The sequence below is a fragment of the Dama dama genome, chromosome 4 (assembly GCF_033118175.1).
Source record: "Dama dama isolate Ldn47 chromosome 4, ASM3311817v1, whole genome shotgun sequence".
Classification (NCBI taxonomy): Eukaryota; Metazoa; Chordata; class Mammalia; order Artiodactyla; family Cervidae; genus Dama; species Dama dama.
Window position 1 is genome coordinate 52310795 of NC_083684.1, and position 23902 is coordinate 52334696.

At 39.2% G+C, this 23902-nt stretch overlaps 2 protein-coding genes across 2 annotated transcripts in view; one reads left to right on the forward strand and one right to left on the reverse strand.

Moving 5' to 3' along the window:
• The window catches only part of ZFP30 (ZFP30 zinc finger protein), a 70902-nt gene that overhangs the window by 17485 nt on the left and 29515 nt on the right, over positions 1 to 23902 (reverse strand). The window lies entirely within an intron of this gene.
• On the forward strand, positions 819 to 20512 carry LOC133054300 (zinc finger protein 790-like). Its single transcript, XM_061139178.1, is given in 9 exon segments — positions 819 to 1038; positions 1159 to 1251; positions 13939 to 14062; positions 14320 to 14406; positions 17512 to 17726; positions 17728 to 17758; positions 17797 to 18900; positions 18903 to 18964; positions 18966 to 20512. Coding segments are annotated over 7 exon segments (1881 nt in total). The 5' UTR covers positions 819 to 1038; positions 1159 to 1251; positions 13939 to 13944; the 3' UTR covers positions 19230 to 20512.

The following is a 23902-nucleotide window of genomic DNA, read 5'->3' on the forward strand; positions in this document are numbered from 1 at the left end:
ACAGAGCGTTGGAGTCACAAAGACACAGACAAAGGTGTCTCACACCTACAGTGCTATATGGATATATAATCATACAAACTCACTCATACCACGGGGCACTCAGGCACCCCAGAGGGCCACTCAATCATATACACCCTGGAGGCAGTCAGTCACGATCGCAGTCAAAGGCACCCCCAGGTGACACCTATCATGGGGACACAATGACAACAAATTCAGACGCATCCTACCCACCAATAATATCACAAACACACCCCCAAGGGGAAATATTAGAAATCTCACAGTTAAGCCACCCCACGCCCACCACTCAGCAAATGTTCATAAACACACACACACACAAAGTGGATACACAGCTTTGCAACCGCAGTCAAAGAACTTCACACTCACAAACAGTGCCACACCCAGTCACAAAGTTAAACCCCATCACACATGCACCATTATAACTGCAAATCAAGCCCGCCTCCCCGCCTTTACAGTTTGGTACAGGGTCACACAGACACAGAGACACAATCACAATCAGACACACACTCCTCACAATCTCCCCTTCCAAGCTGGCTGGCTCCCGTTGAGACCGGTGGTTCCAGACACGCCCAGCTCCAATCCATCTCACCTACGATTCCTCAGGTCTGTCTGGTCAGCACCGCTCCACTGTACTTGAAACAAATAAGAGCCCAGCAGCTCCCACAGCACCCAGAGGCTGTTTGCCCCTACCCGCCAGAAAAACCCGCCCACTCCTCAGGAGAAGGTCTGCTTCTCGCGGGAGGGAGCACCAGGCCTAGAGGCCTCTGGGAGATGTAGTCCAGAGAGAGAGACGGGGGAGAGAGAGAGAGCGAGAGCGAGAGAGAAGCTGCTAAAAGCTATCTCCAATTCATCCTGAGTCCCCCGTGGCGAGGAACCTGGACCTGGCAGCGAACCTGAGGCTTCCGCGAGTCTCAGCTGACAAGGATTCCATGAGCAAACTTTAGTCAAGCTGACTCCACTGACTCCATCACCCTGCCCACTGGCTATAAACTCCCAGCGACTGTTATATACCAAGTTGAGGTAAATCACTCTTCCCTATTGCAATAGTCTTTAATAACGTTTTCCTTATGTGTTTAACTTGTTTGGTGCAACTTTTCTTTGACACAACCCAGCCTCAAGTTTCTGTTGCGGCTCTCGCAGGTTTTGGCGCTCACCTTGCAACATGGTGAGCCCCACGGCATCCCGGGAAATGTAGTCCAGGACTTCGCCAACTGCGGGAAGGACTCGGCCAAGGTAAACTGCGTTCCCTAGGCTCTGAGGCGGGGCCTGGCCTCAGCTAAATGCACGGGAGGCTGCTCAGGGTTACGCTTTGATCTGGGAGCGCTCAGATTCCCTTGAGGCAAGCTGCTGAGGAAAGTGTTGGGGAGCCAGAAGAGAGAACCCGAATGTGGAACATGAGTGTCTGGGACCAAAGCAGCCTCGGGAGTTTAAAGAGGAGAAATTCACAAGTCCAGTCACATGAGAGAGTGGGCAAAGGAGGGTCCCAGTGTGAGACCATGATGAGATTGCGAGTGTGACTACATTTAGGGGTTAGTTGAATGAAAGAGAGACTGCGTGCGGTGAGGGAGAGGTAGGATCAAGATTATGAGTGGTTTTGTGAGGATAGAGGGTCATATTGTGGGCTTGTGTGGTTGGGAGTGTGTGTGTGTGTGTGTGTGTTTGTGTGAGAGAGAGATCACATGATTGTGGGTCACTGTATGGGTGGCTGAGATAGTGGAAAAATCTGAATCCTCTCAGCCTCATTTCTTCTTCAAATGGAGATATTTGATCAAAAACAGAAGTAGTGACATTTGAAGATATTTGGATAAAGAGCACTGTATGCAGAGAACACAACTAAACAAAAATGCCGTGGGTTAGCCATAAGCCTCTCAATGGACACAAATTTGAGCAAACTTCGGGAGATAGTGAAGGACAGGGAAGGCTGACAGGCTGCTGTTCATGGGGTTGCAAAGAGTCGGACACGACTGAGTGATGAACAACAACAATAAGCCATAAGCCTGGTATATTCAGTGAGCAGCAACTAGGACAGTGTGACAAAGTGGAGAGTAGTAAATGAGGTGAACAGCTAATGAGAAGACTGATTATGGAGAATATTTTATGAAGTTTGGTTAGTCTTAGATGTAAAAGCAGTAGTGGGTTTTGAACAGAAGAGTGGCATGATCTTATATTTAAAAGAAATCATTTGGAGTGCTGAGTAGAGAGTAGGGTGTAGGGGGACAAAAAAAGAAGAAGGGAAACTAGTCAATGGGCTGGTGAAATAATCTCGGTAAGAGATAATGGTGAGTTGGTCTAGGGTGATAGCAGTGGTAGTTATGAGAACTAATTGGATTCTAGATACATTTTGAAGATAGAGCTAAATGGATTGGGTAATAGATTTGATGAGGGAAATGAGAGAAAAAGAGGGACCTAGGCCAATCCCCGTATTTTTAGATCAAGAAACCAGAATTGTCATTTATTGAGATAAAACTAGAATGAACAAGTTTTAGTGGGTAGGTCATTGGTCTTTGCTCTGCTAAACCTCTGAGATCACTAAGGCAAGATGAGAGTTCTATGGAAATCTATTAAGATAAAACTAATATAGTAACAGGTTGTTTGGGATTAAGTGGTGGCATCCTAGAGATATGTCCACATCCGAACTCCCAAGACCTGTGAATGTGACCTTATTTGGGGAAAAAAAGGGGTCTTTATAGATGTAATTAAGATAAGGATCTCTAGGTGAGATTATCCTGGATTATCTGGATGTGATTTAAATCCACTTACAATAAACAGAAGATGAGAAGACATAGAAGAAGGCCATACGAGGAAAGAGGCAGAGACTGAAGTTAAGCAGCAACAATCTAAGAACACCTGAAGTATTCCTGATTTTTGCCTTGTGTTTGGGAATGTCTTGATTTTTCTTGGCTTTTTACATACTTTGTAATTTTTTTGATGTTGTTGAAAGCCATTTGTTTAGGACAGTAGTATGCAGAAAAAGGGTAACATAGCAGAACTGAGACAACTTATCCTTTAAAGGCCTGGTTGAAGTTTGGCTCCTGATTTACAACTAGAACTTAAAATTTTGAGAAGATTCCCATTATCCTAATTGATAAGAATGGCTCACTAAGTCTACAGTGTTTGTTCAAACAATATAATTTATGCTAAATACTTGCTTTCCTTCTGAGAGTCTGAAATTCTGGTATGTGCCAGGCAGAGCCTGCCTATGCAGTCAGGCCCCAATGAAAATACTAGATACTGAGTTTCTAACGAGCTCCCCTGGTTGTTACCATTTCACATGTACTGTCACAGCTCGTTCCTGGGGAATTAATGGCTTTTATGACTCCACTGGGAAAAGGATCCTTGGAAACATGGGGCTGGTTTTTCCTGAAGTTTGCCCAGTGCACCTTTTCTTTTTGCTGATTTTGCTTTGTATTGTTTTGCTATGAGTTCTCCCAGTGAATCCTTGAACCTTGGAGGGAGGGTTGATTTTGGATTCTGGCAACACCATAGAAACGGAGGAAAATAATTTTTATACCTGAATTGGCATATATTTCCTTCTGCAAAGCCTTTAGTGTGGAGTTTTGAGTTAATCTAGTTAGGAGTTTTAACAACTAAGCAAATTCATACGGTTTGATTGTATTTATGTAAATTTCAAAGATAGATAAGTGAGAAATCAAGATGTTATTATATTAACAAGATAGTGGTCAGTTGGTGTCTTGGGGTCAGAAATGATCACAGGGGGTGGGCATTTCTTCTTGAGGTAACAACAAGGTACCAACATACCAAGATTCTCCTCTTGTATGGTGTTACCCTGAACTTACACATTCTATGTACTTTTCTTCAGGTATTTCCCATTTCACAATTAAAATATTTAAAGATTACCGATGATTTTGAAAATATGGAAAGAATTACTCCTCCATCAGAAAGTTTAGACATACATCTAAATCATAAGCACAGTTCAAGAGGGAGGGGACACATGCATACTTATGGCTGATTCATGTTGTACAGCACAAACCAACAACATTGTGAAGGAATTACCTTCCAATTAAAAATAAAAAAATAAATGATAATCACATAAGAAAGGAAGCAAGTGAAAAACAGCCGGCAAGTATTAACTTCAGCAAAAATAATAGCTCAGACATGAATAACATTTACGAAATACTAATGTAACCATGAAAATTAATTTAAGCCACTTTAAGGGTAATTGGAACAAGGTAAGTGTTTGCTATTGTGAAGGATACTGGAGGAGGTGCTCCCATGGCTTCTCAGACAGGGGACATTCCTCCCCCCTTGCCCCACTGGTGCCCAATAAATACTCCCCTTCATCCAACCCTCAAGCCAGGGCTTGTGGGATAAGTGTACACTCGTCCAGGCCGAGACTCAGGACATTTCTGCCAACCAATGTGTCAGATGCCCAGGAGGCGAGCTTGTGATGAGAATTACACCCTCCTTCCAGAAGTATTTACACAGCTCTGGACTACATTTCCCAGGGGGGCATCGCGTTCACGGCTACTTTCCATCGAAAGATCGCGTGGGCTTCTTGTCCTAGTTCCCACAGAGGGGCACCAGTTTGTGGAGGAAGAGAGGCGCGGAGTCCTCAGTTGAAACTTGCGTTCTAGACGCGGCCTGGAACTGGTTGACGCTTTGCCACAGATATGAGGCGATGTGAGGCCGATGGTCTCTGCTGAGCGAAGGCATAAGGTCCAAGGCCAAGGTCTGTAAATTGAGACCTCTGGGCTTTTAAAAGGTTGTCCAGGCTGCAGACCACATTTCCCAGTGGCCACCGTGCCCGAGGCAACATTCTGTCCGCATACTCGCGGGTTCAGGACCATAGAAGGGATCGCCCCCGAGTCCCTGAGGAACATCCACAGCTTGAGGGAATCTCAAAGTCGGGTGAGTCTAAGACCCGGGAGCGGAGTGAACCCTGAGAGGCCCAGGCCGCGGGGGAGGGCAGTGAGGGGCTAAAGTTTTCAGAGTTCGAGGCTTTATCAGCAATGGGATGTGGGAGGGACGATGGTGGGGGAGTTGCCTGTGTGTATCCGCGCGCGCGAGGGATCCTGGCCGCGAACCTTGAGTGCTTGTGTGAAATTGGTGCAGGAGCAAGGTGTGGGAACCGTGGAGGGATGTGTGTGTGTGTGTGTGTGTGTGTGTGTGTGTGTGTGTGTGTGTGTGTATAGTGCATTGGGGACGAGGGTTGTATGTGATTGTAATGGACCTTTTAGATGTGACTGTGCACGTGTATGATTGTGACTGTGTCACCAAGTCGTGAACGTGTGTGTAAAGGTGGTAAATGTGGCAGCAGTTGTGGGGCCAGAGACAAGGAATTCAACATTGCGTTTAGTAACCTTCACAGTCTTTCGTGAAGGTGTGGGGAGTAGTTTCTGTAGGGCTGCTTGGATTGGAGTAGGATAAGGTAAAATGAGGCGAGAAGAATGGGAAACTGTAGACCACATATTCGAAGAATTTTTCCGTAAATATGAGCAAAGAAATAAGCAGCAGCTGGGGAGGGAGAAATAACAATCTATCAATATGATAGCGGAAATTAGCCATGAGAGAAGGAAAAGTGGTTATACCGGTAAGGGGTAAGCCAGGCTCATCTGTAGGTGTCCTGAAATTGCAAGAATAAAAGAAGGGTAGTAGCCTATGGGCTCCCCTGGGTAGCTCAGTGGTAAACAATCCTCTTGCCAATGCAAGAGACATTGGGATCCCTGGGTTGGGAAGATCCCCTGGAGAAGAAAATGGTAACCCACTTCAGTATTCTAGGCTGAAAAATCCCGTGGACAGAAGAGCCTGGCGGGTTGCAGGCCCTGGGGTCCACTGAAACAACAAATCGCAACTTAGCAACTGAACAAAAAGCATTGCACAGAGTAAGCCATGAGCTCAAGTTTTGAAAAAACAAAGGGAAAGAAATACCCTGTACTTGGTAGATGTCAGCAACAGTATGGCTGTTATGGGAGTTATATATGGTCTCTTGGCATGAAATTCAAAGGTAGAGCTTTTTTGGAGGAGGAAGGGAGAAAGTCTGAAAGTAATAAGAGCAAGGAGGACACCTGCCCCACTTAAAGACCCAGTGGCCAGAGGCTGTTGCGGGGCGGGGAAAACTTTGAGAGGGCTACAGGAGTCCTCTGGAGAAAGCCAAGTTTCTGTTAGACCCAGAAATGTGAAAGGATTGTTCAGGGAAGTGGTTGAAGATAAAAGAGGGACTTGTTACTCTGAGTTCCAGAGGGCATACTAGAAAGTCTCAGGAATTGAGGGATGAGAAAATGGGATGTCCAACTGATGGGGAATACAATATCTGTAAAGAGAGATCACCAACGACCCTAGGGCTTATTACAATATGATGGGCATAAACATGGGTACAGGGGATACTGATGCTTATTCTGATTGGATTCACAGCTGTGTTGGAGAGGTAGTATTGTGGTAGAATGAGGTGGACTTTTGAGTATTCCCTTGAAAAGAGGGAAGTCAAGGATAGAACATTTAAGAATAGTTGGAGTAGGCAGAATAATGTCCCTGCAAAGACGTCCCTGTAATGTACCTGGCCAGAACCTGGGCACCTATGAATATGTTAATTACAAGGCAAAAGGAACTTTGCAAGTGGGATTAAATTAAGGATTTTGAAGTGGGGAGATTATCCTAGACTATCCCTTTGGGCCCAAACTAATCACTTGGATCCTTAAAGTCAGTGGACTTTTTCCAGCTGAGTTTAGAGTTTAGAGTTTAGAGTTGCAGGGAGATGTGATCACAGAAGAATGGTCAGAGAGATACAAAGTTGCTGGTTAGATCAAGGAAGTTAGCCTCAAACCCAGGAGTGTTGGTGGCCTCTCAGTTCAGTTCAGTTCAGCTCAGTTGATCAGTGGTGTCCGACTCTTTGTGACCCCATGAATCGCAGCACACCAGGCCTCCCTGTCCATCACCAACTCCCGGAGTTTACCCAAACTCATGTCCATTGAGTCGGTGATGCCATCCAGCCATCTCATCCTCTGTCGTCCCCTTCTCCTCCTGCCCCCAATCCCTCCCAGCATCAGGGTCTTTTCCAATGAGTCAACTGTTCACATGAGGTGGCCAAAGTACTGGAGTTTCAGCTTCAGCATCAGTCCTTCCAGTGATCTCCTTTAGGATGGACTGGTTGGATCTCCTTGCAGTCCAAGGGACTCTCAAGGGTCTTCTCCAACACCACAGTTCAAAAGCATCGATTTTTCGGTGCTCAGCTTTCTTCACAATCCAGTTCTCACATCCATACATGACCACTGGAAAAACCATAGCCTTGATCAGACGGACCTTTGTTGGCAAAGTAATGTCTTTGCTTTTTAATATGCTACCTAGGGTGGCCTTTAGGAACTGGAAAACCTAAGGAAATGAATTCTCACCTAAAGCGATTCATGGGGTCGCAAAGAGTCGGACATGACTGAGTGACTGAATTAAACTGAACTGAAAGCCTGCAGAGAGGAACACAGCCTTGCCAACACCTTGCTCTTACTTAGCCAAGTGAGAACCATGGCAGACTTCTATCTAACTGTAAGGTAATTAAGTTTTATTGTTTTAAGCCACTGCATTTATGATTGTTTGTTACTCAGTAGTAGAAAACTAATATTGTGTTATAGTTTCTTAGACTCAGCATCATGGAAGGGTTTGAGCCATGTGTCATGAGGGGAACTCAGCACTTATTGATAAAATTTAGGACTTTAGGTAAAGCACATAAGGCCCCCTCTTGTAATGTACTGTTTTGCTGCATTATGATATTGAAATTTAATGAATTTGTCTTTGTGATCTAATATATGGTCAGTCTATAGGTATTTGTTTTGCACTTGATTTATCTTTTTTTTTACTTATCTTAAATTGAGAAAAATATATTAAAATTCATTTTAACATGACTTATCAATGAAATTAATTATCAGTGAAATTTTATCTTGCATCAGCCTGTAACTTCTGCTTTATGAAAGTTCCACTGTTAGTTGATATATAGATATTCATAATTATTATATGTTTATTGAGAATTGTAAACTTTAGTATTTTAGCATTCTCAAGATCATAGCCCTTGGTTATTTTGTTTGTTTTCATTTGCCTTGTATATATTTCTTCATAATTTATAAAATAAATCTTTTATTGAAGTTTGTCATATATATAGGCACAATGATGCAAACAACCAATAAAACCAAAACGGTACACCTTGAATCACCACAAAGGGAACACCCATGTAATAAGCACCCAGATCAAGAAATAAACCATTGCCTGCATTCCAGAAGCCCCTGTTGTGCTCCTGTTCAGTGAGTAGATTCCCCAAAGTAACCACCATACATCAGTTTTGTCTGTTTTTGAACATATGTATATGTGGAGTCATACAGTATATAGCATTTTGTGTTGACTTCTTTGTTCAACATTATGTTTGTGAGATTCATCCATATTGTTATGTAAATTTAGCTTACTGTTTGCCTTGCTAAATGCACTGGTATTCCATCGCATGAATATACCAACTATATTTGTCCATTCAACAGTTGTTATACAGTTGGTTGACATTTGGCCTGTTTCCAGATTTGGACTTTCGTAAATAATGATGTTAGGAGTATTCTTCCACTTGTCATTTTATATTCATATGTATTTGTTTCTTCGGTCTATTTCTAGAGAAACTTGCTGGATCATAGGGTATGTGAATCTGCTTAAGCAGATACAATCCATTTTCCAAAATGCACAAAATCAGTACTCCAATCAACAGTTTATGCAAGTTTCAGTTGCTTCACTTTCTCATTAACATGTGGTATTGTCAGACTAAAATTTTTGCAAATATGGTGGATATATATGCAGTGGTATTGCGCTGTGGTTTTCTTAACTTATGACTAATGAAGTGGAGTGCTTTTGTTTTAATGCCTCTTGACCATATCCTTCCCAAAGGATATCTTCCTTTGGCAAATGCCTGTTTAAGTCCTTTGGCCTTCCTTTGCAGAGTGTCTGTTCACGTTTTGGGGAGCTTGTCTGCCTTTTTACTGTTGATTCTTAGGAGTTCTTTATTTGGAGTTCTGTAGTTTGGATATGAATCTTCATCAGCTGTGTGTATTGCAAATAATATCTCCCAGTCCATTTTCACTCCTTTTCTGAGAAATTACTTTTTAAAATGTAGTCTGAAAAATATATAATCTGAATTAATTTTTTCCCTTTGTGGTTTGTGCTCTCTGTACCCTGTTAGGAAATCTTAATTCTCTCTTTTGATTTGTATTCCATCTCTAGAGGCTCTGCTTAGTTGCAAGTTGGATCACTTCTTTTTTTTTAAATTAATTTGATTAAAGTGTAGTTGATTTCCAGTGTTGTGTTTATTTCTGCTGTACAGCAGAGTGACTCAGTTATACATATATTCTTTTTCACATTCTTTCTCATTATGGTTTATCATCGAATATTGAATATAGTTCCCTGTGCTATGCAGTAGGTCCTTGTTCATCCATCCTATATATATATAATAGTTTACATCTGCTAATCCCAAACTCCCAATTCTCTCCTACCCTCCCCCACACCCCCTTTGGCAACCACAAGTCTATTCTTTATGTCTGTGAGTCTGTTTCTGTTTTGTTAGATACATTCTTTTGTGTCATATTTTAGATTCCACATATAAGTGATACCATATAGTATTTGTCTTTCTATTTCTGACTTACTTCACTTAGTATGGTAATGTCTAGGTCCCTCCATGTCTTTGCAAATGGCATTTTTTCATCCTGGAAATGGCTGGGTAGTATTCCATTATATATATGTATGTACCACATCTTCTTTATCTATTCATCTGTTGATGGACACTTATTTTTTTTTCCATGTGTTGTGCTCTTTGTAGTTTATTCTTCATGTCTGAAGTGGTTTTGCCTATATTCTTTTTCATTCTTGAATTCTACTAGCTTTCATATGTGGTCTGCCTATCACTTCCTTCTCTTTCCTGAAATCATTGTACCATTTGTGCATGTAGTTTTGCTTCTGAGCTGTGATTGTACCATAAATTCTTAAAATTCATATTGAAATGTTGGGTAATAATTTTAATCTTCTCTGAAATTTTAAGTGAGTTTTCTTTATACATGGGGAATTGGGGCACTCTTCAAACTTTTATCTAACTATATCTTTGGACACGGTGTTTCTAATTTTGTTTTTGCAATGTAATTTTTTTTTTTTTTTTTTTTTTGGTATATGTGTCACTGGCACTTTCCTACAAAAAGGAAAATGGGGCAAAGGTTCTGCTCAAGAGTTCCTTCCTCTGTTTCTGCAGTAGGAGAGTTTCTTTAAAAGCTAGCGCCTCTGAAGAGTCAGGCCTTCTTTGTTGTTCATGACCTAACCTGGTTCAGGAAGATTCCTACTGTCAGCTCTGAGTTCCACAGTGTCTTCTTTGCTGAAATTAAAAAATATCGTCAAGCTCCCAATTCAATGAAGCTAGCATTACCCTGATTCCAAAGCCAAGCAAAGCCTATCTTGTATAAATATGATACAAAAATCCTCAACAAAATATTAATAAACCAAGTTCAGCAATGTATAAAATGAATTATACAACATGACTGAGTGGAATACATCCCACATATGCAAGGTTATCTGAACATCCAAAGATAAATTAATGTAACAGCTGAAGGATACAGGATTTCTTTTTGAGGTGATGAAAATATTCTGAAATTGACTTGCAGTGGTTACACATATGTTAATTTGCTAAAAAAAGAAAAAAAAAAACCACTGAACTGCTTACTTTAAATGCATTAATTGTAGGGTATATGGATTTTATATCAGTAAAGCTGATTAAAAAATAAAAGAATACAGCCTGTGTATTTTGAATTTTTCCACCTTGAATCCCTGTGTCATCTCCATGCCTCTTTTTACTGCCTCCACCATTAATCACCTCCTTTTCATAGCATTTCTGCTCACAGAAACTCTCCTTCAGCATGGTCTACTCCTCATAAGAATGAATATTTCTTATGTCTTCTTTGGGAAAACATCTGTTTAGATCCTCTACCCATTTTTTGACTGGGTTTTTGTTTTTTTGATATTGAGCTGTTTATATATTTTAGAGATCAATCCCATGTTGATTGCATTGTTTGCAGGTGTTTTTTTCCCATTCTGTAGGTTGTCTTTTCATTTTGTTTATCGTTGCCCTTAGTTTTGTCATGAGAGTGCCTTAGATGAAAATGAGTCAGTATGTTTTATATACTTTGGTTGGACATGGGGGAGATGAGAGGCCACTGTCAAACAGGAAGTACACAGGAAGGCCCTGGGCAGATGCTCGGGGCTCCCAGATGGGAGAATTCCCCCGGCGGATGTCTAACTTGGGGTCTTTTTTGTTAAAGGGGCTATTCAGAGCAAGTCAGAATGGCCTTATCTCATATTCTGAATATTCTGATCCATGTCATGATTTAGCATAACTGATTAGACTGAAACTTCATCCTGCTGTAGTTTAGTCTCTTGAGTTTTGGATAGGGCCAGAATTTCTGCAGATTCCCTCTGACCTTCCTTCAGGGAATAAAATGGTATTCTTAGTCCATTTGAAAGCTCCAAGGAAAGCCTGACCTCTTAGGATTCCTTCCCTCTAGCTCCACTTTCTCAAGACTGCTTCAACAACATGAGGAATCCAGAAGGCTGAGTGACTCTTGGAATTTTAAGTTATGGTCCATGTGAGTTGGAATTGCTTCTCTTCAAAAATTTGACTATTTTTAGTAATAATATAGGGCTTCCCTGCTGGCTCAGGTGGTAAAGAATCTGCCTGCAATGCAGGAGACCCAGGTTCGATCCCTGGGTCAGGAAGATCCCTGAAGATGGGAATGGCTACCCACTCCAGTATCCTTGCCTGGAGATTTCCATAGACAGAGGAGCCTGGCGAACTACAGTCCATGGGATCGGACACGACTGAAGTGACTTAGCATGCAAGCACAATTATAGTAAGATAACCATTTATATTACATCATGTAAATATTTTTGTTCCTTATCCTTAAACTGCTTACCTGACTCACTATTCAACATGGTAAGTGATATTTGTGAAACAGTTTAGTGCCTTCTCTGTATGTCCCTCTTCTCTCCAACATGGCATTCAATACCTCTTGTGACCACTTGTAAAAGAATGAAACTAGAACACTTTCTAACACCATATACAAAAATAAACTCAAAATGGATTAAAGATCTAAATGTAAGAACAGAAACTATAAAACTCCTAGAGGAGAACATAGGCAAAACACTCTCTGACATGAATCACATGCCAGTCAGGATGGCTGCTATCCAAAAGTCTACAAGCAATAAATGCTGGAGAGGGTGTGGAGAAAAGGGAACCCTCTTACACTGTTGGTGAGAATGCAAACTAGTACAGCCGCTATGGAGAACGGTGTGGAGATTTCTTAAAAAACTGGAAATAGAACTGCCATATGACCCAGCAATCCCACTTCTGGGCATACACACCGAGGAAACCAGATCTGAAAGAGACCCGTGCACCCCAGTGTTCATCGCAGCACTGTTTATAATAGCCAGGACATGGAAGCAACCTAGATGCCCATCAGCAGACGAATGGATAAGGAAGCTGTGGTACATATACATCATGGAATATTACTCAGCCATTAAAAAGAATTCATTTGAATCAGTTCTAATGAGATGGATGAAACTGGAGCCCATTATACAGAGTGAAGTAAGCCAGAAAGATAACATTACAGCATACTAACACATGGAATTTAGAAAGATGGTAATGATAACCCTACATGCAAAACAGAAAAAGAGACACAGATGTACAGAACAGACTTTTAGACTCTGTGGGAGAAGGTAAGGGTGGGATGTTTCAAAAGAACAGCATTGAAACATGTCTATTATCTATAGTGAAACAGATCACCAGCCCAGGTTGGATGCATGAGACAAGTGCTCAGGGCTGGTGCACTGGGAAGACCCAGAGAGATGGGATGGAGAGAGAGGCGGGAGAGGGGGATCGGGATGGGGAACACATGTAAATCCACGGCTGATTCATGTCAATGTATGACAAAACCCCCTACAATATTGTAAAGTAATTAGCCTCCAACTGATAAACCTCTTGTGTCCTAATATTTTGACAGAGCACTGAAGGAAGAGAAATATATTCCCTTAAAGGGAATAGTAGAGACTTTTAAAGATCAAACTGTGGCTCCTGAGTCATTCTGCTGTGTACCTGAAACTATCACAACATGGTTAATTGACTGTACTCCAATATAAAAGAAAATGTTAAAAGACAACAACTGTGGTTCATCGAAGTGGAATTGAGTGACTAAAAATGACACACTATATGAAAGCTTTTATTTACCCTGTATGATGGGGTGTTTCAATTTAGGAAAGATGAGCGTCAGTGTTAGTTGGTATTCATTTTAGTAGTGGCACTTTGTTATGCTTTTAGATAGAGGATATAAGAAGAGGTTGAGTTCAGAGAGATGTGGGATCTTGCCAAGAAACCAATGAGAGGTTAATATCATTAGGAAGAAGTGCAGATAGTCAGCTACTTAGCTGATAGCCTAGAGATTTTATACATTCGCCACAGAAGATGGAATTCAGTTAGGGAGTATATCTCTTAAGAATCCTTTCAAATTCAACTAATAGAAAATTCAAATAAAAGAAGGTGAAAGAAAAAGAAAAACAACACTTCTCTCATACAATAAATCTGGAGTTAAGTATTCCAGGCTGGTGTAGCCTCTTGGTGGTATCAACAAAGAACTCATATGATACTTGTTTTTCTGGGCTGCCATCCAGTTGTCTTGGTGTTTGTTACAGGAAGGTCTTAACATTGTTGTGACTAACAGCAGGAGATTTTAAGAGCATATAGGCACTTGGCTTCAGGGACACTTATTTCCCTGTTGTTTCCCCCCCTACCCTAGAGGCAGCCAACTCCAGTTTTTGCTGAATGTGTATCCCTCTTCCTACAGTGCCCTTTTCCATCTTTTCCCTGCCTATCTAAAAGATTTACTTCACCACTGATGTTTGGGTTTGTCATTTCAGCAGCTGATGTTCAGTGATGGAGCTGTAGATTTCTCTCACGAGGAATGGGAGTGCCTGGACTTAGAACAGAGGCATCTGTACAGAGATGTGATACTGGAGAACTACAGCAACCTGGTCTCACTGGGTAAGCTTCAGAATTTCACCCCAGAGATCCCTGATTTCTACATTGTGAATTTTTGGATTGTCTTTCAATTGTCTCAGGGGATTTCTGACCTATTTCTGGGGAAATGGTGTGTGCTTTGTACATTTGGCAATAAGTCATCATCTTTGGGAACCTCCATCTTCCCCATCCTTTATTCCTTTTTCTTGCCCTTCCTAGTAACTAAGGACTTAGAAAACCCTTACCAGGTGGTAATTTCCTATTTCTTATTTTTTGACCAGGACTTTGCTTTTATCAGCCAGAAGTATTCTCTTTATTGGAGAAGGGAAGAGAGCCCTGGATGGCTTTGAAGGATGAGACTTGCCCAGGTGAGTGAGGGCTGAACAAGGAGGCCATCACTGCAGATAACTGCCCAGAAGTTTAGTGAGGCAGCAGCATCTCTGTAATATTGGTCTAGAGTTTCCTCCTCAGAGGCCAAAAACCTGTGGATAAAGGCCTGAAACCTAGAAATAGAAGTAACCTTTTCCATGTGAAGTTCCAAATGAATCTTCTCTTCACCTCCAAATACTACTCCATTTCAGTGCTCTCATTTTTCCTTCATGTTACAGAAAGGTAGATGCCATTGTTTTTCTCCAGTGTCAATGGTTTAGGGTCAGTTTCTTCCCATTTCTCTTTTTTTCCCCCCTGTTTAGATATTTGTAAATTTCTTCATTCACTAAAAAAATACTTTCAACTCTATTTTTCATTTTACCTGTTACCTCTTGACTTTCTCTTATTTTGCATAGTTTTTGCTTGCTGCTGCATTTCCTTCATTAATTAATTCTTTCTTTTAAGTAACATTTATTAATTTTTCTAATTTCATTTTAGGTTAAGAAGGGTTAACAAAGAATCTATAATCAATTAAGAAATGTGGTATTCTTTTCTGCGACTGGAACAATTTCATTAAGTTCTGCAAAGCAGTCTCTCTATTAAGAGAGGGCCTCATAGGCTGCTTTGTTATGGTTTCTGGTTACAGTGAAGAGGAAATGGCAAGAGAGAGGTTAGGGCTAATGAAAGTCAGTAAGCAGAGAATACAGTGTCACAAAAAGCCAGTCGTGCCTGTCGAAAGGAAGTAAGGGGTATATTTGGTAGGAGGATGGTAATTGGTGAATTTTCTATTATGGGCAAGCATCAGATTGAAATAATTTTCTCTTGAAGCTTTCTTTTTATTTGAAATATCAAGGAAGGAAATTTAATTCCTTTTTGGAGTCATGTTGTGGCTCGGTTGGTAAAGAATCTGCCTGCAGTGCAGAAGACCCAGGTTCAATCTGTGGGTCGGGAAGGTTCCCCCGGAGAAGGGAATAGCAACCCACTCCAGTATTCTTGCCTGGAGAATTCCATGGACAGAGGAGCTGGTGGGCTGTAGTCCATGGAGTCACAAAGAGTCAGACATGCCTGAGTGTCTAACACTTCTAAATTTCTGAACCTATATTGATGTGTTTCTTTAAATTTAATTAATTAATTAATTTATTTCTGGCTGTGCTGAATCTTTGTTGCTGCATGGACTTTTTACTAGTTGCAGTGAGCAGGGTCTACTCTTCGTTGTGGTGCACAGGCTCCTCGTTGTTCTGGCTTCTCTTATTGTGGGTCACATGCTCTAGGGTGCAGGCTTCAGTAGTTGTGGCTTGTGGGCTAATCGTTGCAATTCCCGGGCTCTACAGCACAGGCTCAGTAGTTGAGGTGCGTGGACTTAGTTGTTCTGCGGCATGTGGGATCTTCCTGGATCAGGGATTGAACCTGTGTCTCTTGCATTGACAGGCGGTTTCTTAACTGCTGGATCACCAAGGAAGCTCGAACATAGTTATTTTTAAACTCTGTCTCATAACTCCAATATCTAGAATTCCTACAGATCTGTTTCTGCTCTCTGTTGTTTCTATAGTTTCTGCATTCATGTTGTATGGTTATTTTAATTTTGTGCTACACTTATCTGCAAAATGTGAAACTAATGAATAGGTTATCTTCCTTTATAGAGAACTCTGTATGCTACAAAGTTCTGAAACATTTTTGTTGTTATCTCAATCCATTGCCCTCCTTGGTCACTGGGATAATTTGAAACTGATCTGTAGTTCATGTGTAGGTCTGCCTCTCTTTTACCCACATACCTAGGTTATGGTCCTTGAGTTATAAGTCAGCATGAGAGATGTTTAGGACGCCCCCTGTAGACCAACCCTAGATACCAATCTCTATTACTTTAGTCTTGAAAGATGTTATATGTTCTATCAGTCTCTAAGTCAAATGACCCTGATGCTGGCAGAGATTGAAGGCAAAAGAAGAAGGGGGCAGCAGAGGATGAGATGGTTGGATAGCATCATCAACTTAATGGACATAAATTTGAGCAAACTCCAGGAGATAGTGGAGTACAGAGGAGCCTGGATTGCTACAGTCCATGGGGTCTCAGGGAATCAGACACGACTGAGCGACTAACACATGGAGTTGCAAAGAGTCCGATATGATTCTGATACTGAACAACAACAAAGCCAAATGCTAATACCAGTACAATTTCAATAATAGAAATTGGATAAGCCCTTCAGCATATTCACATAGTAGTAGTTGTAGTATTTTTTTGCTTTGTTCTTCTAAAATATTTTACCAGTAAGTTTGATATCCCATGGAGGTTTGGTAAAGGTCATCTGGGAAAGAGCTTGAAGCATAAAATCAAATGGAACAGCATTGCTATAAACTCAAGAAATAAACAAAAACACCTTGTTTGGGATCATCTGACAAATGACTTGGCTAAGCCCAGTGGAGAAAATGAGCACGGCAAAGTATTTAAATGTGCAAAGACAAATGAGTAAGTAGGTGTGATTTTCCATTTCTCTGAACTAGCATAGATATGCTTTTGTTTGCTTTTACCTGTACAGAAAGTGATATAGAATTATGTGCACTCATTTCAGTAGAGATGAAAGGGATTAGACAATGAGATGTATTATCAGTACTTTGTTATCACATCATCCCAGTTGTACTTCCTGGTTCCTGATTTTTTTGGTATTATCCTTTACTCCATCCTTTGGCTCCCTTTGCCCTTCTTTGACCTGTAGTATATATATTTTTTAACAGAATTATTTTTTTAATGCCTAATGTGCTAAATGTTGATTATACCATACTGGGTAAAATAAATAGTCTTAAATAGTCTTTAAATTAATATCTCATGATTGGTATAGTACCTGAACAATCTTTTTTTATTGTTGAACTCCTCAGATGAATTTGACCTGAATAAAACTGTATATCTAATCACCTGCCTTGGCTTTTTTAGTTCTTTTAAATTTCTATTTATTTATTTCCCTTTTTAAAAATTGTCCAAAATGTATGGATTTGTTAAGCTATTCACATTTCATATGCTCTGTTTATTTTAGGATTTATTCCTATATCTACATTGAAAACCTTAATTCTTTCTGAACAGAAAAACAGTATGAAGTTATCTTCTTATCTTTCAGACATACAATCCAGGTGTCAGACCAAGAAGTTATCACCAAAAAATGGCATTTTTGATAGAGAAGTATCTCAATGGGAAATAATGGAAATTTGTAAAAAACATACCCCTGAATGTTTATGTTTTAGAGGTGATTGGCAAAGCAAAGGTCAGTTTGAAAGACAACAGGAAAATCAGGAAGAATGTTTGAAGCAAGTTATACTCAATTGTAAAAAAAAGTCCCGCTTTTAACCAGCACACAGCTTTTAATCTTCATCAGAGATTTATTTATTTATTTATTTATTTATTTTTCATCAGAGATTTAATACAGGAAAGAAACTGAATGAATTTAAAGATTGTAGGAAAGCCTTTTGTTCTAACTCAGACTGTATTCAACATCAGTTAATTCACCCTGGTGAAAAATTTTGTGAAGATAAGAAATGTGAGAGGACCTTTTATATTGATTCAGAACTTACTCAATATCAGACAATTTATACTTCTAAGAAAACATATGACTGTAAAGAATGTGGGAAGACTTTCAGTTTGTGTTCAAGTCTTAACAGTCATAGAATTCATACTGGTGAAAAACCTTTTAAATATAAAGAATGTGGGAAGGCCTTTAAATTTCATTCACAGTTTAGTGTCCATAAGCATATTCATACTGGTGAGAAATATGAATGTAAGAAATGTGGAAAGGCCTTTAGTTGTGGCTCAGACCTTATTAAACATCAGAGAATTCATACTGGTGAAAAACAGTATGAATGTAATGAATGTGGAAAGGCCTTTAGTCAGCGATCACATCTTACTAAACATCAGAGAATTCACAAAGGTGAAAAACCTTATGAATGTGAGGAGTGTGGGAAAGCTTTTACTCGTGGCTTACACTTAATTAAACATCAGAGAATTCATACCGGTGAGAAATCTCGTGAATGTAAAGAATGTGGAAAGGCCTTTATTTGTGGTTCAAACCTTGCTCAACATCAGAACGTTCATGCTGGTAGGAAACTGTTTGAATGTGAGAAATGTGGGAAAGCCTATATCTGGAGTTCACACCTGACTCAACATCAGCGAATTCATACTGGTAGGAAGTCTCATGAATGTAAGCAATGTGGGAAGACTTTTGTATGGGCCTCATACCTTGCTCAACATGAGAAAATTCATAATGAAAGGAAACCCTATGAATATAAGGAATGTGGAAAGACCTTTCCTCATGGTTCAGAGTTTATGCAACATCAGAAAATTCATACCGGTGAGAGAAACTATGAATGTAAGGAATGTGGAAAGACTTTTTTTCGTGGTTCAGAACTTAATCGACATCAGAAAATCCATACTGGAAATAGATCATATGAATGTGAAGAGTGTGGAAAAGCCTTTCTCTGGAATTCAGAACTTACATGACATCAGAGAATACATACTGTGAGGAACCTTATGTATGTAAAGTCTGTGGGAAATCTTTTATCTGGGGTTCACAGCTAACACTGTGAACATAGCAAAATTCATAATGATGCAGAACCCTATAAATGTAAGGAAAGTGGCCAGATTTTTAGTCACCATTCATATTTTGCTGAACAGAAAATTCACAATGATGAGAATCTCTATCAATGGAAAGATTATGGGAACACCACTGGTCATGACTGTGACTTTGCTCAATACCAGAATATTTACACTTTTGAGAAATCCTGTGAGCATAAAGATTTTGAGATGGCATTTTCTCCAGGCTCTCACTTTATTTCACTCTTGTGAAATCTTGTGATATAAAAATGTAGGAAAAATCTTTATTCATGTTAATTGTTAATTGACTTCTGTTAATTCCTTTTTTTGAGAATGCCTGTAATGTAAAAAATATTGGAAGATCTTTTCAGAGCATACAACACACTCAGCAAAAGGAATTAGAAAAAATTCCTAATGCAATGTATATTAATAAAGGAAAACATTTATTGAGTAGTCATCAATTATAGGCTATCAGGGTAAAGCCATACAAATGAGATGATAGTGTGAATCCTTTTGAATGATTCTTAAAAGATTCTCCACATCATTTTATGCTGCATAGACTTAAAGCCCAAATCATGTAGGGAAACTTTGCATTACTACTTAAATCTTGTTGCACTTTCCCGAATCATACCAAAGGCAAATTTGTCTTGAAATTAATCTGGAAAAGCCTTGAGCTATGTCATACAACTTATTTGGCATGTCTTAGTTCTGGTGCCTTTTACCTCCTAATTTTTTGGGCAACAACTTATTTCTGTGTTTGCTTACTTATTAGATTGTAAGGGTTAAATGAGTTTGATGATTTAAATGACTTAATGACCATCTTTAAGACTAGTATTAGACTATTTCTATGAGAAGAAAACCTTAAGAGTATAATAATTACAGGCAAATGTGCCATTTGTATGTATGTCTTATTGAAGAGCAGAATTTTAATTCTGAAGATAAACCGGTAAAATCTAATGAAGCAAAACAAGCTTTGATTCAGTATTAATTTCATTTGCTGCATAAACTCATACTATAGAGAAAGCCTTATGGTTTAGTGAATGCGGTTGTTGACTGCTCAGTATTTTTTTAAGGCATTTGGAAATGATTTGTTTCTAACAAATTTCTAAAACCAAGTGTCATTATCCATTTTATCACCACAGTTAAATTTTGGAAATTAGAAAATAGTGGAATGAATTCTGACCTCTTAGAAGTTGAGTACTACATATATAAACAATTCTCAGATTAATAAGTAAATCAAAAGTGAAATTATGGCTATTTGGATGTGAATGATAATGAAACTCCTGTAAATAAAAATCTTAGGAATGTAACCATAGACTTCTCAATGGAAATTGCTTTATGTATAAAACCAAGAAGATTGAGGGCAGTTTATTTCTTGTCACCACTGTATCTCTAGCTCTTAGAACAGTTCCTGTCATATTGTTGGGTCCAAATATTTGTCAAGTTAAATGATGATTACTCAAGCTAGAATAAGAGCAAATGCCCCCGAGTAAACTGATGAAAATGTTTAATGAAAATAATGCCAAAATCATGGAATAAAGACCAAAGGTTTTTTATTTTAAAACTGAATGTTATGTATTTTATTTTAAAATATATATTTATTTAATTTTTTTATTTGGCTGCACTTGGTCTTTTCCTTTTTCCATTTATTTTTATTAGTTGGAGGCTAATTACTTTACAATATTGTAGTGGTTTTTGCCATACATTGACATGAATCAACCGTGGATTTACATGTGTTCCCCATCCCGATCCCCCCCTCCCGCCTCTCTCTCCATCCCATCTCTCTGGGTCTTCCCAGTGCACCAGCCCTGAGCACTTGTCTCATGCATCCAACCTGGGCTGGTGATCTGTTTCACCCTTGATAGTATACTTGTTTCAATGCTGTTCTCTCTGAACATCCCACCCTCGCCTTCTCCCACAGAGTCTAAAAGTCTGTTCTGTATATCTGTGTCTCTTTTTCTGTTTTGCATATAGGGTTATCGTTACCATCTTTTTAAATTCCATATATATGCATTAGTATACTGTATTGGTCTTTATCTTTCTGGCTTACTTCACTCTGTATAATGGGCTCCAGTTTCATCCATCTCATTAGAACTGATTCAAATGAATTCTTTTTAATGGCTGAGTAATATTCCATGGTGTATATGTACCACAGCTTCCTTATCCATCGCACTTGGTCTTGTTGTGGCATGTGGGATCCAGTTCCCTGACCAGGAATGGAACCCAGGGCCCCTGTATTGGGAACATGGAGTCTTAGACACTGGACCACCAGAGAAGTCCCTAAAACAAAAGGTTTTGTATTTTAAATCAAAATGTTTCTTTGAAGAAAACTTATTTACTAGACTTTTACAGTGCCTCCACATTATAGGAAAGGAGAAATGTGATATAACCATTATGTTTAGAGGAATTTTTAAAGGTAATGTAAATATGTGTAAACTACTAGACACAGTTTTTTAAAATAGAAAATTAAGTTTATTTTCTAGGAAAACATCTTAAATGATTAAAATTTGAGAGTAAATGAAAAGGGCTAATTGGAAAAAAATGTTTTTTAAAAAAGTCATGTAGGACCAGATAATTGTACAGGCTACCCTCTGAAGGAACAGAAAATCCTATGGAAAAGTTGTTCACTCATGCAAAAAGACTACCATAATTCTGATAATAAAATTAGATGTAAAGTAGCCCTTGAACAAGAAATTCCAGAATAATGCCACTTACACATGAAAAAAAAATATGATAGTCAAATGATATTTACTCAAAATGTTTAACTTCTGATCTGGATAGGTGGTAATTCTACAGTTTAAACAACAGCAAGATATTATGAAAATGTACCTTCACAGTTTAGTACTTGATTTATTCTATGTGCATTTTCTCGGTACCTTTTATTTTTTAAAATTTTATTTATTTATGATTTGGCTGCACTGGGTCTTAGTTGTGGCACATAGGATCTAGTTCCCTGACCAGGGACTGAACCCTGGCCCCCTTCATTGGGAGCTTGGAGTCTTAGCCACTGGACCACCAGGGAAGTGCCTCTCGGTACCTTTTAGTATTACATGAGTTAAGGAATGCTGAATATGTGTATTTATATTTAGTGCATTTATAATTCAGTTATTGAGCAGTAGTTAAACAATATTAGGGAAGAGTCATTCCCTCCTTAATTACTGTCTTTTATGGAATTTCACAACTCATGGAAAAAATGAAAATTTTTGTTACATGGCTTTATTATTAATAAACCATTCATAATGACTGAATTATTTTTAAGGTGACAAGTACACCAAGAAAAATAACATTTAGAGCTTTCTGGACATCCATATACATTTAAGTAGGACGCGTTCCTGTTTTCTTTGGCCCAGACTACCTTGTTTGAGTGTATTGTCTTGCTGCTATCTCCTTCATGGTGAATTTCTGGATCTCATTGAATTACTGATGCTTCTTGAACTTCACTCTATTTATATGTTTGCAGATATTGATAATGTCTTCTCTAGTCTGTCTTACAGGTAACAGAATGGCCCTTAGTTTTTTCCTAACCACCATTCTTTGCAGGAGCCATTATAGTAGGACCATTTTGGGAAAGAACTTAATAATTAGTCTTAATACAACTGGATAAAATGTAGGGGGGAAAATTAGGTTCATGCTAGGCAGTATAAAGTAGGGTAAATTCCCAACAAAAGGTCTAAATATTTTTAAAGGAGGGGGGAAAAAATGAAACTTTATTACAGGAAAACATGAGTGAATTCCTTTATAACTTTGGAACTGAGATATCAATAACTGTGATTCAAAAATCCAGGAAGAAGTGAGGAAGAAGTCAATTTTTTGTAGAACTAAAGCTGTATCAACAAAGGTAAAGGAAAATCGCAAATTAGAGATATTTGCAACTATATCACAAACTCATATTTTTAAAGAGCCTAAAAGTTGAGATGAGAATATAAGACCACTACACTGAAATACCACTTTATACCAATCAGATGGACAGGACTTCAACAAGGTATTAAAATATTCTATTGGCAAGACTGGAAAAACAAGGACTCTCACATTGATGAAAATGTAAAATAATATGACTAATATAGGAGAGAACTGAGCAATGTCCATGTGTAATATATATATATATATATATATATATACACACACACACATATATATACCTTAAGACCGAGACCCTTGCTTCTAAAGATACACTGGTGAAGTTACAAAATGTGGTATGCATAAATTTTTTAAAAATGATGTATGTGAGTGCATCAGGCTAGAAATAAGATGTCCAACATAAACTAGATGAATTAACTTCATATTTATCTAACAGTGGGATATCATGTAGCTGTATCATAATAGGGAATGATCTTCAGGATACATTAAAGAAGAACACAGGTAAGTGGAGAATAATATGTATATTCTAATATTTGTGAAAGGAAGAGAGGAATACTATATATGCCTATACTTTAAAAAAGAAATAATCAAAATGAAACAACAGTAGGGAGAGGACTCTGACTCTGCCTCACAGCGGGAGAATACACAGTCACTAAAGGTCTCAGCAGCCTAGGATGTTAGAAGGCGGCAGGTGCGCCTATCATACAGCCACAAAAGTGCGCGCGCACACACATCTGGCGCTGTGGAACATAAAGGGTATTGATAACTTATTTCACTTTACTCAAGTGACTCCTCAGAGGTTCTAGAAAACCTCAGAGGTTACCAGACCTTGAGTCTTGCAGTGATGCCTTCTGAGAAATAGTAGTCCAGGACTGAAAAAGCTGCAGAAGTCTAAGAAGTAGGGTCCAGATTTCTCAGACAGAGCTCTGGATTGGATGTGGTGACGGTGAGTACTGGGTTGCTGCTCAAAGGGGTTCAAGTGTGTGATGCTTGCTTCATGGTCGTGGTGGGTATGTGTGTCCTTGTGTGTGCGCGGGCGGACACACAAGTATCCTCTACTGGGGAAG